The sequence below is a fragment of the Pundamilia nyererei genome, unplaced genomic scaffold (genome assembly GCF_000239375.1).
Source record: "Pundamilia nyererei isolate P.nyererei 1_Seehausen unplaced genomic scaffold, PunNye1.0 scaffold00261, whole genome shotgun sequence".
Taxonomy (NCBI): Eukaryota; Metazoa; Chordata; class Actinopteri; order Cichliformes; family Cichlidae; genus Pundamilia; species Pundamilia nyererei.
The window spans coordinates 585031-602028 of NW_005187662.1; the positions used below are offsets into that span (position 1 = coordinate 585031).

At 40.1% G+C, this 16998-nt stretch overlaps 1 protein-coding gene across 2 annotated transcripts in view; it reads right to left on the reverse strand.

Moving 5' to 3' along the window:
• The window catches only part of mgat5b (alpha-1,6-mannosylglycoprotein 6-beta-N-acetylglucosaminyltransferase B), a 67289-nt gene that overhangs the window by 6309 nt on the left and 43982 nt on the right, over window positions 1-16998 (reverse strand). For both annotated transcript variants that reach the window (XM_005750094.1, XM_005750095.1), the window contains 8 exons: window positions 14725-14856; window positions 11962-12095; window positions 10361-10491; window positions 9586-9591; window positions 7066-7221; window positions 6729-6875; window positions 6506-6622; window positions 2642-2716 (listed from right to left, as the gene is read on the reverse strand). In XM_005750094.1, coding sequence (XP_005750151.1) covers window positions 2642-2716; window positions 6506-6622; window positions 6729-6875; window positions 7066-7221; window positions 9586-9591; window positions 10361-10491; window positions 11962-12095; window positions 14725-14856 — 898 coding nt within the window. The remainder of the gene's footprint in view (window positions 1-2641; window positions 2717-6505; window positions 6623-6728; window positions 6876-7065; window positions 7222-9585; window positions 9592-10360; window positions 10492-11961; window positions 12096-14724; window positions 14857-16998) is intronic.

Below are 16998 nucleotides of genomic sequence, written 5' to 3' on the forward strand. Positions count from 1 at the left end.
TGGTAAAAATAAATAATTGAAATGGGTATATATTTGTTTTTTGTTAAGTTGCCTAATAATTATGCACAGTAATAGTCACCTGCACACACAGATACGTCTCCATCGCTCTAGAGTCAAGTGGTGGCGTGCTTTACACCACTGCATCAAACACTTCGCACTGTGCTTGATGATGTAAGGCTTAGATGCAGCTGCTCAGCCATGGAAATCCATTCCATGAAGCTCTCTACACATTGTTATTGAGCTAATCTGAAGGCCACATGAAGTTTGGAGGTCTGCAGTGACTGACTCTGCAGAAGTTGGCCACCTCTGTGCATTTTATAAACCTATGACCATGGAACTGATTGCAACACCTGAATTCGGTGATGTAGATGGGAGACTGAATACTTTTAGCAATATAGTGTATACATGTCTTCAAATAGATTGAATTAATAATTAAAACACTTGAAAAAAATGAAAATATAATGAAAATAAAATGCACTGGCTCAGGAACAAAGATTTAAAATGCAACAGCGAGCTCGCTCCTCTGAAACAGCTGGAGCTTCACATGAGAGCCAATTAATTCCTTTCTTCTGTCAAGGGGATCGACCCAATGAGCAGAATTGAATAAACGCATCCTTTCTGTTCTTAACCTTGTGTTTAAATGTTACGCTTCTTTTCCCCAGCCATAATCCACTCTAGGACTGAATTTACCTCTATTAAGACACTTTGAAAGGTGGACATGAAAACTATTAAGCAGAACTCTTGCATGCTGTCTCACTTACTGCTGGTATTTTTAATAAGCTAGAACATATCAGTCCATCTGACCTTTATCAAGTATGCAGGCAATACTCCTGCATTCTTATATATTAGTATATACACACATAGTCAGATTAGTCCTCTGAGGCAACACTGCACACATGTGTGCCTTTAGTTTGTCAGTAGCGTCAACAGACTGAGTGAATGTGATAATAATTATTGTGACATCCATATAAATTCAGGGCAAACAAACAATGACTGAATAAAACTGTTTGATACATCAAAACACTGCATTAGCAGCCATATTTGATTTATAATAGATATAAAAACAGGTCTTAATCTATTAAAATATCTAATAAGTAGAATTAACTAATGAATGGATTAAATGTATTCAGAAGCATTATTCAATAGTTTCTACTATGGCATCATACAGTGCATAATATTAATAACTACTGAAACTGACTTTACAAAACATCAGTTTACAGCCCAAAACAAAGCGCTTATTATTCAGTGTTACATCCTCTGTCTTTTTTTACATTTGAATCATAAAGAAAATATAATATTACAGCATATTCCCCTGAGTGACACTGGGCTTCTTGTCTTTTCATGTGACTGTCTCTATACCCTTAGTTGGTGTTAAAACAAGTTCAATACCAAAACATTAAGGGAGGTCTCGCAAAAATTAGAAGTTTTATGTTCACTTATTCCATGTTTCAGTTTTTTTATGGTTTCACTGATGTATCATCAACACAACCTGATCAAGAGGATGTGCAGTTGATCACACTTTTAACTGACTGACTGTATATTAGCAATAGGCACAGTTCCCACATAACTAATTTCCATTTTCAAGAGGAATTAAAAGAGTTTGGTCAACTAGATGTCAAGTTGTTTTGTTTTTTTCCCCTCTGAACACAGTCATTATGGATCAAATGGTCTCTTAGGCTTCACTCACATTTATACATAAATGTGGAAAAAAGGTGCTTACTAACTAGTCTAAAGCTGTGTAATTACCATGTTATGTGTTTTGTGTTTAATTTGCATAAAACATAATCCTTAAAAGAGTCATATTTTCCTTTTCCCCTGAATGCTTTCACTCAGTGCCCTAACTTTCTAAAGACTTTTCTGGTTGCAAGATATCCAAATGGTCGTGATAAGCTATAGAAACTTACAACAAATGTGAAAATCAGCAAAACCCCAAAACTTTTGATTGATCATGTTCAATATTTATCATCAGTATAATAGCCTTGGGGGACATGACTACCTAGGTTGGCTGAACAACTGGCCAAGGTCAAAGTTGATCTTGGAAAAAACATTTCAAGAAACCATACAGAGTAATATATCAAAGGAAAGTGTTTGGAAAGAGCTGTAAACAATATAGTTTTTCAATAGGACGCCCTATGATGCTACAATGACACTGCAAAGTCTTGAGTTTTCAGAGCTTATGGAAGCCAATTACAGCCAATTTTGCTCCAATCACAAGGATAAAGATAATAAAATTCACTAATTAGTATGTAATGCTTCAAGGTCATAGGTCAAAGGTCAGAGTCACATGAATTAGAGAATGTTAAAAAAAACAGGCTGACGTCAGTATGTTATAATAAAAACATTATAAAACATCATAGTTTCAGTATAGCCCTTGCACTACAGGGCGGTGTCGCATTCCCTGAGTGCTCTTTTAAGTATAACAGTAATAAATTACTGCCTGTGTCTGTTATAAACATCAGTTCCATGAGAGCCATAAGGTTTGAGCCAGACACATAACAATGAATCTTGTGGTTCAAGCCCACATCTATTCACAAAAAACGCAAACTGCTGGGAGGCGTCACGTGCACCATTAAATCATTCCTCTTAGATTTATTAAGCTTTGTGCCAGCACGTTTCACGATTCAAATGTTGAGCGACCCACCTGGTTCTGAATGTAAGCGTGGAGTCTTTCGAGCATTCCCTCACAGGTGTACTCGTACGGCAGGAACGGCTCCACCTGCAGACACACGTGCGTGCACAGATGAGCAAACAGTGGACAAGAGCATGCGCGCATGGCCACAAAGCCAAGTAGTAGTAATTACAGGACCCCGAGCATCTGATACTTAATCACAGTTGACACATTCATTAGCGTAATTGTGAAAGGCCTATATCACGGCACGAGCCTCGCATTAAAATCAACGACCTAATACATCACAGGTGACAGCTTTGAAAATTGATTTCATTAATTTTCGTGATGACTACATCAATATGTCAAACAATGGATTAAACCAACATCGGACCACAGGTCACGCGGCACTGAGACGGCTGTTTTGGTGACTTCTGGATCCTTTGGGTGCAGTTAATAGTGTTGCCGTAAAGACCTGTCAATCACTGTCAGATTGTTTTCTTAAGGCACAACATGCAAAAAAGCTCAAAAGAGAACACTGATCAATAGCTTTCCCTTCTTTCTCATATTTGATGCAGGCAGGGTCATAGGGAACTGATGGGAATAATGACTGTAGGTTGGAATCTTTGGAGACGGTGTTTATATCAATAACAGCAGTTTTGAGACTGACTGTGGATTGAACACATGACTAATTATAAAATATATCGGGACAGAACAGATTCTGCCGGTATCCCCGGTGTAGAAACCTCTCAGAATGTCTCCCTGTGGTATCTGAAGTGAGATCTCACTGTTTACCATCAGGCCACTAAAGCACTCAGGCTTAAATTGATAAATGGCTCCTTTTAGCGTTGTGTTCCTTTTAGCGCTCTCTTATTACTTTATTTCATCTGAGTTTAATGAAATGTATCTGGCACTTCATCAGCTATTCCACAATGCAATTTGCCTTTTGGGCATCTTTACATAATAGAATCAGAGTCGGACCAAAAAAAAAAAGTTTCATAAAGTGTGATTTGAATTCAAACTCAGGAAACATTCTTTATGTGACTGCACATTTAATATACCTAAACTGACTGAAGCGGTTGGTCACAAAAAATGGGAGCAACATTCATCATTTCACACCATTAAAAGTGACATAAAATGATGGCTTATCTGTGAGGCAAGTTATGCTGGTAGTTGGTACAGACAGGACAAAAAACACACAAAGACATTTGAGTATTTCTTAATTTCCACAAGGCACAGTACTATTAAAGTAACATTAAAGCTTAGCCAGCAGCTTTTTAAGCTATCTAAATCCATAACATGAGCTGCAGGAATATGAACAGACCCCTAAAAAGCATTAAGCACTGAGCTGCCTGTGAATAAGCGTAAGTAAACTCACAATATGTAATCTACACAACCAGATGAGCCACACTAAATGCCATCTACACATGTAGCGTGCCTAATTTTACACTCAGACTCATCTCACTGAGCTTAAACTCTGCACGAACCGAAGAGTTATCCAAGTAATTGTATTACAAGGAAATGCTTTTACAAACACAGTAACTAATTATAATTTAAGATGAACTGAAAAGGGAAATTCAGTTCATCTCCTAGTGCACCTCTGCACTCTGACTGCTTTCTTTAAAATCCTATTTTAGCCACTTGTACATGTGTGTCTGCAGTTTTACCAGTTTAACCTCCCTACTCACCAAACCTAGACTATGTGACTGTCCCTTACTGCTTCAGCAAAAGAATAAAAATAGGATGGCAACCTCTTTGTGGCTGAGAATGGCCCAGAGAGTTGCTGTCAGAGTCACTTTCAATCACAAGGTGATTGCATGACTTATCTGGTGGGAGGGAACCTGTCTCCAAATATGCCAATGCCTATTGCTATCAGGCAAAAGTTTGCAAATACTTGCCAATGAGCTCAACTTCTCTGCGATCCATCGCTTTGCAGTAGGCGACTCGACTTGACTGGTTGTATTCTGGTTTTTTTTCTTATATGAATGTGTTGTTACTGAGCATCTCTATAGTTTTAATCCAGTTAAATCGCCATCCTGGAAGAACTATCTCAGTTTAGGAATTTCAGAATATCCGTTTTAGATCTATGACGCTCTATCTGCATCTCTATCTCTATGTGAATTTGTGTATATAGCTGGAAACAGACTTGTTATTTTTCCCAGTTTATCCCAGTTAATCACCATGGTGCCATTATTGCAAGTAACTGACCACATTCGGTTGCAGACTGATCACAGACTGATAGCACACTGACCTTGTAGTTTTATCACAGTCTTGATGTCTAGAAGCGTTTGAAGAAGGCAGCTGACTGCGAGTGGTCTCAACAATTTCAAAGGCATCGAGATCGCAAGTTTATTGCACAAAAATTCAATATTTTTAGCTGTTCAACCACTCTTTTCCCTAGCGTGACGGTTGCATTATGTAAAACTAAATTGAAGTTGGAGGTTCAGTCAAATGTGCATCTTGGATCCACAATTCTTTAAATAAGAAACCCTACACGACTGTTTGTATAATAAATATGAAGCTACCACCCCGTTGTTAATTAAGCTTAGCAAAAAGACTCAAACAGGTTTCTTTTTGCTAATGTGAACAAAGGGACCTGTTGCCAGGCAACCAGTGGGGGATGTTACTGCTTCCTATCAAGGAATAGTCCGACACTGTTGAAAAATAGCAATTTTTGGCTTTTGTGTGCATAATAACAAACAAGATGTGATGTCTTAATAAGTAAACTTTTGAGGTGTTAGTAGGCAGATTTTGTGACAGAGCCAAGCTGCTTTTCAGTCTTCACGCTTGGCTGTTGGCACTAACTTCATATGCATTATAAGGACATGAAAACCGCATCAGCGTTCCAAATCTGATTCAAGTATATTACCCAAAATACCACACTTTTAAAAAAAGTTATGAAACACATTTCGGAGTTCTCTTAAAGTGTTTTGTTTGATGGGTTAGTAAACAGATTTTTTTTTTTTAAACTTCCATTTCAACCCGTGTCTTATTAAATATGTAGAGGGTAAAAAAAACAACAACAACAAAACAAACAAAATCCATCCGCTCATCCTTGTCAGGGTCGTGGGGGGCGCTGGAGCCTATCCAGCTGTCTCAGAGCGAGAGGCACGGTACACTCTGGACAGGTCGCCTCTGCACAGAAAGACCCCGGCCTGATGGTGGAATTGAACTCAGAACTTTCTCGCTGTGAGGTAATAGTGCTAACCATGATGCCACCGTGTTGCAAACAAAAAACTAAAACTGTTTTCTTCTGCTCTTTCTGCTTTTAAATTTTTAACTGAAACTCCCTCATCTTATGTGATTAGTGTTGTTTTTTTGTCCCCCTAGGACTTAAAGCATTTACCAATACCAAAACTGGTACTTTATTTTGTCTCTATCAGCAGGCAACACAAGGTCTGCTTAACACACCTGACAGGTAGAGGCACACATGAGTCTTGGAACTGCGAGATGCTTGGCAGTAGCTCTGTGTTGTTCTGGTGACAGATTGAGCACAGTGCGATTGATTAATAAGATCTGCTGTGGACAATGTGTACTGCCGGTGGGGCTGGCCTCTGGAACGCTGCCACGTAAACTCAGGTGTGGGCACAGTTTACCTACTGAGCCGCTCAATATCTCAAGCAATTAGGAGTGTGGAGAGCAAAGCGGGAGCCAGCTAAGCATTTTGCTGTAACGTCGGATGCCATGATTAAGAGCTCTATTAAACTCAGAGGGCTTCAAAAGCGGGTCAAACCCCACTGTGAAGTGTGCAAGAGTAAATTATACTTTCACCTCAGTATGCTAGTATGCAGCAGTGAGTAGCATGGTGGACTACAATATAAGAAGACCATTATTTTGTTGAATGAGTGCTGTTAAGATTGGATGGCAAACACACACACATCCACAAAAAAATGAACGTACATTGATCCTCATGATTTCACGGATGGTTGCGTCAAACTCCTCGGAGTTATTGAAGTCAATAGTGATGACATGCGGTCTGCCAATGTACTGCTCCGCGTAGGGATGCTGAGAGGATACCTGAGGGAGGCACAAGTGGAATATATTAATAATCTTTCCGGCAATAAACAGACAGCATAACTGTCTTCTGTATATTTTTAAAAAGTCAAACACTGTGAGTTTCTACCTCCCTCGATGTGGGCTTCCCTCTGAAGAACTCGTGATTGAGAGAGCTGTGAGGAGGGTTAAACTTTGGCTGCAGGAAGATGCAGCCGTTGGCTATTGCCTCCAAAGGGGCGGGACCTTCGTACGGGAAGCCAAATCCGATGAATAACTAGTGCGGAATACAACAAAGATCAGCAGATTGTGAGTGTTTACACAGAGCTGCTCACACCCTGATCAGATCAATCCCTTTTCCAACTCTACAAAAGCAGGAAGTTTTCGCCAGTCCACTGGGATACAGAAACTGTGCGCAAACATTGACGCTTTTTCAGAGCTCAGACGTGTCGATATTGCAAGCGCACCTTGGCCTTTCTGAGGAGCTGCTGAAGTTCCTGCTGAGGCAGCAGGCCGTGATTCTTGACGAAGGCGGGCACCTCTGGGGGACGCTGCGTCTCGTAGTACACAGTCCCGTGGATCTCCATGTGGCGGTGCAGGATTGCCAGAAATTTTTCCTTACCCTTGAACACAAACAAGAGGGAAGCAAAATGAAGTGCTTAAAGACAAGAAATGAAAAATGAATGTATGAATTATGAATTTGACTGTGCAAACACTAAAAAAAGGTGGGTGAACTGCATTTGCATTTAAATTAGCGGTTTTTTCCCAGTCCTTCAAATCCATTTTATTGAGTTTTAACTAAGCCTTGTTATCGGCACACGTTGCAGCTGGTTATAAGATTACCTGTAACCATTTTGAGTATTTAGAAACTTTGTATAATTGTGGGGTTTTTTTGTTGTTTTTTTTTGTTTGTTTAAATGTTCAGTACATACATCCTCTGCTAAGGTGTTATGCCTAAATACTTTGCACACCTTAAATCACTCAAATATGACCTTACAATTACACACACAGCAGCTTGGAAACCTAGATGTGTTACAGAGTCTAGAGTATCACCCCAACCTGAGCACAAGTACTGGTTGATGGAAATGAGGCTGCTAAAAGCAGACTAATGAGCCAAGTCTCTCCATACTAGTAGTAACACCATCACCTTGGCAACTAAAAATCACTCTGTACCTGTGGAATTTTAAAGGAACATGAAAGACTGAAAGCAGGGCGTACTGTATCCTCTGCGTTTCCCCGTGGGGATAATTTGCTTGAATAGTTTTATTGAGAAAAACTAAATTGGTTTATCTTAAAAAAAAAATTTCTGAGGGAATGTTATGAATAATTTACTAAAGCTATGTCTTTGAGGCATAAATCATTTATAAATGTCAACTAAGTGTTACTGCTCATTATTCATTCCAGGCTTTCTTTCTTTCCTTTTTTTCTTTTAAAGCAATGAGGTGATGAAAACAGTTCCTTTTACAGAAAGTGATAATAATAACCATCAAAAAAATCAAAGCCTGCAGACTTGAAAGATGAAAAGGTTTGCGGTTTAATCTCTCACTCACAACTGCAGCTGTGGGCGACTTGTGAGTTCAAACTGTAGCCGGCTGTCCCGATTAAAAATAAAGTCAACTGACAAAACTTCATGAATTGATGAATTTCATAGGATGGTACATTGCATGTCTCTGCGTGTTTAAAATATATTGGAAGAGATTAGAGTAATATACAAAGGTCCGTAGCAAAATATTTTTTCATATTTTGCTTTCAAGGCACCAGATTTTCTTGTACTATTGTGTTATTGAGCAATAGTTCTGAAGGTCTTTCAAAGTTTTTCTTTGGACATTGGCTGCCTTGTAATTTATTTTCAGTCCAGTCCTTGTAGCTGATCATGATGATCTCTGGATCACTGAAACATAAAAAATGCACTTAAATCAAGAAATGAACCCATGTTGTGCTTATACATCATAGACAACTTGGCAAACAACCAATTTCAAATCGTATCTTTTGTTACTGGTGGCCTGTTGTATGAACACATAGTTTGTTCCCATTTCTTTAATTGAATTTTTTTTTAAAAATGCAGTGATAACAGGGTGATTTCCAAACCAGGCAAAACTCAACATGGTGTGCAAAGTGTCCTTAAAAAAAATCTGATGAAACTTGACAAGTAGAGGACAAAAGAAGACATTGCAGGCTAAATAAAACTAAGAAGAGTATTTGAAAGACATGTCCTTTCTCCAGCAGAGACCTGACGCAGGATCTGAGACATACAGACATCTGTTGATTCATTTACTGTTCACTGAAGCCTCATCAGAAATGGTCTCAGTGGAAGGGTGAAAGGACTGAGGCAAGTCAAATTACACAAGAACTGGACTGAAAATAATCAGTATATAAGGATGTGGTCAGGAGGTACAGCAGTGAGCGTCCACAGCCATCTATAAAACACAGGGGAGCTTCTGTCATGGTTTTGGCCTGCATGTCAGCCAGTAAGGATCTGATTGAAACTGATGCAATTATTAAAACAGACATGATCCATCATGCAGTAAGAGCACACCTGAAGAGAAAAACAAACAATGGACTATCAGTCATGGATTGGCTTCCCTAGAGCCTGGGCCATGATGACAGAGAACAGAACAAAAAGCAGCCGAGATCCAAAGAAGAGCTTTGAATGTCCTTCAGGAAGCCTGGAGAACTATTCCTGAAGACTGCCAGAAAGAGCTCAGACTGTGTTGAAGAAAATATTGACTTTGCCTTATATACTGTACTGCTATGTATGGTTGCCTGTTTCAATAAGGCACTGTAGCTCTTTCCTATTCTCTTAGCAAATTCGAAAGAAAAGCAGGCTGGTTCAAGACTTTTGCACAGCACTATTTACTGGCGTTGTTCATTTTGAAGTGATTTCTGCAGAAATGGCTCTTTTACAGCAACTTTTGGCAACATAAATTCTAGGAAGAAGACTTGATTTAAATTTGGCATCGAGTTAAGTAAAAAAGAGGTCTACTTACTTGAAGCTGTGTGGAGCCATCAAAGATGCATCATGAAATGACAGAACAGCACAGAGCGACACCACAAGCAAGCAGGGGAGAAGTGAAACGAGGGAGGCCAGTATGGAGCAAAAAGAATAGCAAAGCATTAGTCAAGCTTCTTCTCATAGAACCTTTAGAAGTCCAACTCTCTAAAGTGAACCTCAAAATTGAGTTGGAAGAAGAGGCTGTTCTCAATGAGGGGGTTTTCTCTGTCTGGGGAGATTCCAATACTACTGGTTCCTACACAGCAATCTTTCTGTTTCACAAATCTTACACTGCAACTCAAGTTGTTCTGAGAAAACAGGGAGCGCCATGGCAGTGTAGGTACAAAAGCTGCAGCCAGACTCAAGTAAAACAAACCTTGAGGGAGGCTGCAGCACGCTTCAAAGTTACAGAGAGAAGGAGCAGCCTTGGCAGCAGCTCGGAGGGAAAATTTACTCTAAACAAAAGCTATTGTTCCTGCAGCATCACACTTCAGGCCTGATTCCTGGAGGAGGAAATTGTTTGCAGGAAATGTAAAACCTAGTGGGCGTTTGACAGAAAAAGGAAAGCGATATTTAGAGGTTCTAAAAAAGTATCATATTTTGGAGTTTTATCAAATCTGAAGTGCCTCCATTATACAGTGTAAAATATATTTCACATTTAGGAACAAAAATTATTACATGGTATGAATCAAGATGTAATATTCTTTTTCTCCTCGTGTGGATTAGACACTTGCTATTTGTGTATTGATGCTTGTGCTGGATATACTGACCTTCCACATGTTGGCTTCTTTGCCATATACAACAGCCATGTTTTTAACCTTGTTCTTCTGAATATTCAGTCTCTCTGTCTCATTCAGCTCCTCTGCCACAAAACCCATAAAAGAGTTGTCTGGAGTGTGGGCTGCCAAGGACAAACAAAATAATTGGCAATACAGTGTTTCAAGTCCATTACAAGAGTCAAACAAATAAATAAAAAGGTAGCCAAAGTGCAGCTGCTGTGAAGATTTGTGGTGCTGTGCACGTGGACGGTACAGAACAAAAGAGTGTGGCAGGAATTCAGGGGAAGCGAAGCTCATTGTTTTTCTCAGCAATTTGTTATTACATTAATCTGGTGGACTAAAGGGAAACGCAGGAAATGGTGCACTCGCTGGGGTTGAGGATGCTTCTCTTGTATGATGCTGTTAACTCCTGATTGGGTGACTTGATGAGTCACATCTGCGCGGTCGATGATGACAGTGCAACTTCATTATTTCAGTAAGCTGCACAAAACCGCTGCTATAATGTCCCCACAGCTGTCCGCTTTCAGGAAGTCAAGCAGCATGAATGCTAGCAGTCACAAAGGAAGTCTGCTGCAGCGGGGATTTGCAAAGAAACTGTATTTTTCAGAAACTCAATTAAAGCTGACAACTTTTGGTATAAGACTTTGTGATAACAGCAAGTGTTTTGGCTACAGACGGTTTTGCTCATTGTCACTGAATTAATTGGAGACAAACATCAGAAAGTTTCTTTTGCTACAATTTTCACCAAAAAGTGTCATGAATGTGCGTGTGTGTGCTTGTGTTTTTGCACCTTTATGTTTGGGTCTTTGTGGGTGTGTGGGTGTCTGCATCCCACACAGGAGGTATTACACATCTGTGCAGGCCCAGCTGTACTGATTAGTTTCCTGCCTGCTGCTGTAAAGGCTCGCCTGTGACAACCTGAGATCTTTATTAGCTCACGGTGTGCTCACATTTTAAGTTTAAAACATTAACTCACTGGACACTGCATTAGGTACGCCTTGCTAGTACTGGGTTCGGCTCACTTTTGCTTTCTGAACTACATTAATTCTTCAGGGCACAGATTCAACAAGATCCTGTAAACATTCCCCAGAGATTTGTGTAGTGTAGCCTCAGTTTTCTGTTCTTAGCTGACAGGAGGGGCATCTTATGTGGGCCCATGTCCAAGATTTGATGATTTGTGAATTCAGAGATGCTGTTGTGTATACCTTGGGTGTAACAAGGGGTTACTTAAGTTACTGTTGCCTCCCTATTAGCTCATAGCAATCTAGTCATTCTATTCTAACATCAACAAGATATTTTGCCCCGGAGGACTACTGGATATTTTCTCTTTTTTGGACTATTCTCTGTAAACTCTGGAGATGCTTGTGAAGAAAAGTCCAAGTAGAGTTACTGCCATGTGATTGGTTGATTAACTATTTTGCAGTAACAACAAGTTGAACAGGTGTATCTAATAAAGGGTTCATGAGTGTATATATCACACACATATGTGCATCAAAACAACTTAAAGCATCTGTAAATTCAAGCAGACGTTTACTTTAGACTCTCAATCTCAGTGAGAACAAAGATCGTAGAGAAATAAGCAGCCCACATACGGAACATGGTCATGTACTGCTGGCCATGAAGGTTCCAGTAACCCCAGTTCGTCCTGTAGCCATGCAGAGTTGCATACTCCTCGTGGTTGTAGGCAGGCTCTGTACCGAAGGTGTCAATCACTCTTATGTGGCATCTGGGACAAAATAAGAGATACAATTAGCCTGAATTAGAACAAAGCTGTCTCTTGCATTTATTTGTCTCCTCTAGCTGAGTGAAAAACAATACATTTAGCCTTTTGTACTTTGCTAGAACAGCACATGTGCATAGAGTGAGATTGAGTCTAGAGAAACATGAAGAAAAAAAATCTAATTTTGAGTTATGGGAGCTAGTCTGAGTACTCTAACACAGTCTGGGTGTCAGAGTCTTGGTTTGTAAAGCTGTCAGTAGTGATAGATGTCCACGTCCCCAGCCATCACCCCCAATAAGCAGAGATCACACACACCTCAAGGTGAGACAATAGGAGCTTAAATAATAGACTTGTTTTACAGCCACCACAGGACACGCTGCTGTAACGGTTCATGATATGGTATTGGTCCATCCTGGCCAGAATCTGAAGAAATAAATTTTAGGGCGAGGCTTTTTTTTCCATGTGCAGGGCTTTGACTAGAAAATGCGTCAGGTTCTCTCTGATAATGTCAAAGCAGCAGTGAGTGGATAAACATTACACCGCTTTGACTGCATCAACAGAAAAACATAAAATAATTATTGTCCTCTAAGATCAAACTAAAATAGAACATTTAGCTAACAATGACAAGCTAAAGGGGAGAGAATTACTCATCAGCACTTTATTCGGTGTAAATATTCACACTGGGAAGTGGAAGAAGCAGTTCGATGTAATGAATTTGGAGACGTTTTATCAATAGCTTGCATCTCTAATCAGTGTCAGGGCTGGAGAGGCAATCAAAGTATTGGCCTGTCACTTTGTCAGGAGAGGACTATTGGTCGATCAGCCGACCTTGAACTGATGCTGACTGGAATCAGCGTAGGCTTTTGATTTGAGAATTCTCAAAATGCAGCAGAATCAACATTCATTGCTGTGAAATGTGTCTGGGTGCTACCCACTTATTTCATAAATACAACACCCTTGTCCTCTTATGCATTCAGAATAAAATATGGGATGAAAACGCCCAGATGATTGTTATCATTTACATACGACTATAGCTTGAGTGTTTTGTTTTTGTTTCCTTTTTCATTAATCAATTTTGTGACGAAATTTGCAATTTGCATTGAAAGCTGTTTTTTTTATCGCCTGTTTGGTTTAAAAATTGAGGATTCACTTGTATACCATGACTGCTTCAGCGCTGCAAAGCTGGAAGACAAGGACAAAAACTTTGCCAACTGCATTTACTGTCCTTTGATGCTCTGCTGAATTTGTACGTTTGTCACTGACAAAGAAATGGACAGTCTCTAATTTCATGGCAGTTTGATTTTAATGGAGAAAGGCAGAATATCAAAAAATTCAGAAAAAATGAACATTACATAAAAGGTATACATTGATTTGCATGTAATTTAAATAAGTATTTGATCCCCAAACATAACATAACTTAGTACTTGGTGAAGAAACTCTTGTTGGCCAGCACAGTGGTAAAAACGTTTCTCACCAGGTTTGTAACCATCTCAGGAGGGATTTTGGTCCGCTCCTCTTTACAGAAGCTCTCTAAATCTCTTAGATTTCTTTGCTGTTGCTTGGCAACTCAAAGCTTTAGCTCCCTCCACAGATTTTCTAATGGATTAAGGTCTGGAGACTGGCTAGATCACTCCACGACCTTAATGTGCTTCTTCTTTAGACACTCCTTTGTTGGGTCATTGTTCTGTCTTCTGTGTTGTGGCTGATGGGAGGAGGTTCTCATCCAAACTTTTCCATCTTATTTTGGCCTCTCAATACAGTGAAGTTATCCTGTACTCTTAGCAGAAAAACAGCCCCAAAGCCAGTTTCCACCTCCATGTTTGATTGTGGGGATGGTGTTCTTTGAGCCATACTCTGCATTTCTCTTCACGGCAGATCAAGTTGATGCCAGCGAGCTTGATTTTGGTTTCATCTGACCACAGCACTTTCTCCCAAGTCTAAGTCATTTAATTCACTCCCAAACTTAAGGTGGGCCTGTTGATGTGCCTTCTTTAGCAGGGGAACCATGTGCATGATGTAAGATTTCAGTCCATTACAGCGTAGTTTGTTACCAACGTTGGTGACTGTGGTCCCAACTGCCTTAGGATCAATAACAGCTCCTCCAGTTTTGGGCTTATCCACCACCTTTCAAATGATCATCATCACCACAAGAAGCAAGATTATGTATGTACACCCGGCCGAGGGTGATTGATGATCATTTTGGGTTTTTTCCACATTTCCAAATAACCGCACTAGTTGTCATTTTCTCACCAAGCTTCTTCCTGATGGTCTTGTAGCTCATTCCAGCCCTGACACCCTCTGACAGGTCTTTGGTCTTGCCCGTGTTGGTGTATAACTTTTATGTAATTAGCTTTCACTGGATTTTTCATTGATATCCCGTCTCTGTCCTTGAATGAAAACTATCATAAAAATTAGAGACTGTTCATTTCTTTGAAAGTGAGCAAACTTACAATTTCAGCAGGGGATCAAATAATTATTTGCCCCACTGTAGGGAGTGAACCCGGGGCTCCTTGATCGGTGTTTAAATTTCTGTTAACCAACAGGAGACCCCCCACCCGACTGCCCTCAGATCTTGGTAAATAAACAGAAATTAATATTTTGATAGACACAGAAAAATAAAGCATAAAGAACTGACTTGTGCTTCCTCAGTGAAAGACCCATGAGCTGCTTCATTTGCTGCAAACCATGGTAGTCTGTGTAGATGAGGTCAAAGGGCAGAGGTCCTGTCAGTGGGCAGCTTCCTCTTCCTGGAGGTACACCCAAAAACCTGCACACAGGTCAGATGGGCTTTCATCATCACACTGAGCCAAACAAATTAAAACCCACGAGAGTTGGCACAAATAAAGTCTTGGACATTTCACCAACACTGTCCTGTAGCTAACCGCAGCATTTCTTCTGCTGATGTTTTCCAATATTGCCTTCTGTCATCATGTTTTCCCATGGTGTATTTTTTTTCCTTTCAGTTCTCTGAAATTCTCCTTTGTGTTAAAGTATCCTTGCTAACTAAACTAATCAAAAAATAATAAGAAGCCGGCTCCCAGAAAGCACTGCAGCTCCAGTATTATTCCTGCAGAGGAAACTTAGAGCTTATAAGATGGCAAAGATGTGTGCATGAGTGAGAGGAAGAGAGAGTGAATGAAAGAGCCCAATCACGTCGTGAAGCATGTCAGCGCTCTCGGTGAGACGGCACAGCTATTCAAGCATACAACAAAGAATTTAGCACTACCAGGGAGCAACGTCTCGCAGTGGGGAGCCACCCAGTTCGTCTGCAGGCTTGTTCCAGCTCACACACCAAAGCACACATATTACCCAAAGCAAACACCACATTCATTCGACACCTATGAAGGGGTGGTTGCATTACGCATGTGCAATCTGCCATACTCATGATGATGAGGGGCTTCAGATCTTTTACCTTCAGCCTTAACGTGCACACCTTCTGTCTGTATTTTTAAATGTCTGCACCACATTAAGATGCCTGTCATTCTGCTATTCTGCAGCTTGATCAGCCTTGATATGAAAAATCTGCTGCCTGAATATAAATAAATAAAACACAAAAATCAGGCTTAAATAAAATCGGAGAATGGCAATTACAAAAGAGCCTTTTGGAAAAGGAAAGACAGAAGATGTAAATTTGGTGTCTGCTATCACAAAGTGCTATCTAACTTCAGAGCACCCGGCTTTCAGCTGGGATCAAGGTTGCACTTTGTTCGAGAAAAAAAGCAATTAAGCGCGCCTATTTTCATTACAAAAGGAAAGATCCATTTCGTCAAACTTCGGCAGTTCTGAAGACCGACGCCACAGTACAAAACAGCGCGGAAGAAAAAAAAGACAAAGTAATTGGATGTGAAGATTTGTAAAATCATCTGTATACTAAAGAGATCTCACTGCCTGTCAGGATAATGTGACATGAAACCATCTGAAGGCAGTTTGCTGAGAGAATAAACTGGTATAAGATACTCGGGTATGCATTCTATATTCATCCCAGACTACACACACACACACACACCTAAATATATATCTTTTAAAATGAAATGGTACAATAGAATAAAACTAACCATTCACCTTACAAATGTAATCAGATCAAGTTTTGACACATTTGTCTCTTGAATTCATCAATAATCCTGTTCAGCTTTATATTTGTTACAGTCCAGTGAGAGCAGATTTTTCTTGATTACTTTTGACAGATATATTTGAGAACAAAGCATAATGAGACAAAAACTTGTCTATTTTATACACAGACATTTTAATGCTCAGTCCTGCAGCACTAATCCATCTATTCAGATTGCGGGGAAGAAGCACAGAATCACAGATTTCTCTCACCCTTGCCACCTCTTTCAGTCATCCATCCAATCACCAAGTTGTTCCCAAGCTAGCCAAGAGACAGTGTGTCCTGGGATCGCTCTGGGGCATCCTCCCAGTGGGACATGCCCCAAAAAAAAATCTTTGAAAGCCTTTAGGAGGCATCCTAATCAGAAGCGCGAACAACCTCAACTAGCTCCTTTAGCTATTTTGCAACAGATAAATGTTAAAAGAAAATTAAGTCATTATTTGGTTAAATAGCTCTGTGATGCAATGGTGACATTTAGTCATCCTTTGAGGATCGTTGTTAAAGGGGGCGCCTGTCTCCCTTTCAGTAAGTAAGTAAAATATTCATTCATGTATGTTCTCCCCGTGTCTGTGTGGGTTCTCTCCGGGTACTCAGACTCCCAAAGACATGCAGTTAGTGGGGTTAAGTTAACAGGTCATTCTAAAATGGCCCAGAGGTGTGAATGGTTGTCTGTCTGACCGCCCTATGGCAGCTGGGATAAGCTCCAGCATAATCATCGCTTCCAGAGAACTGTTGTTGATGCAGGACAGTTTATGTTTTATACATGATTCCCTTTGCTGTGGTTCGCCAAGATGAACTCTT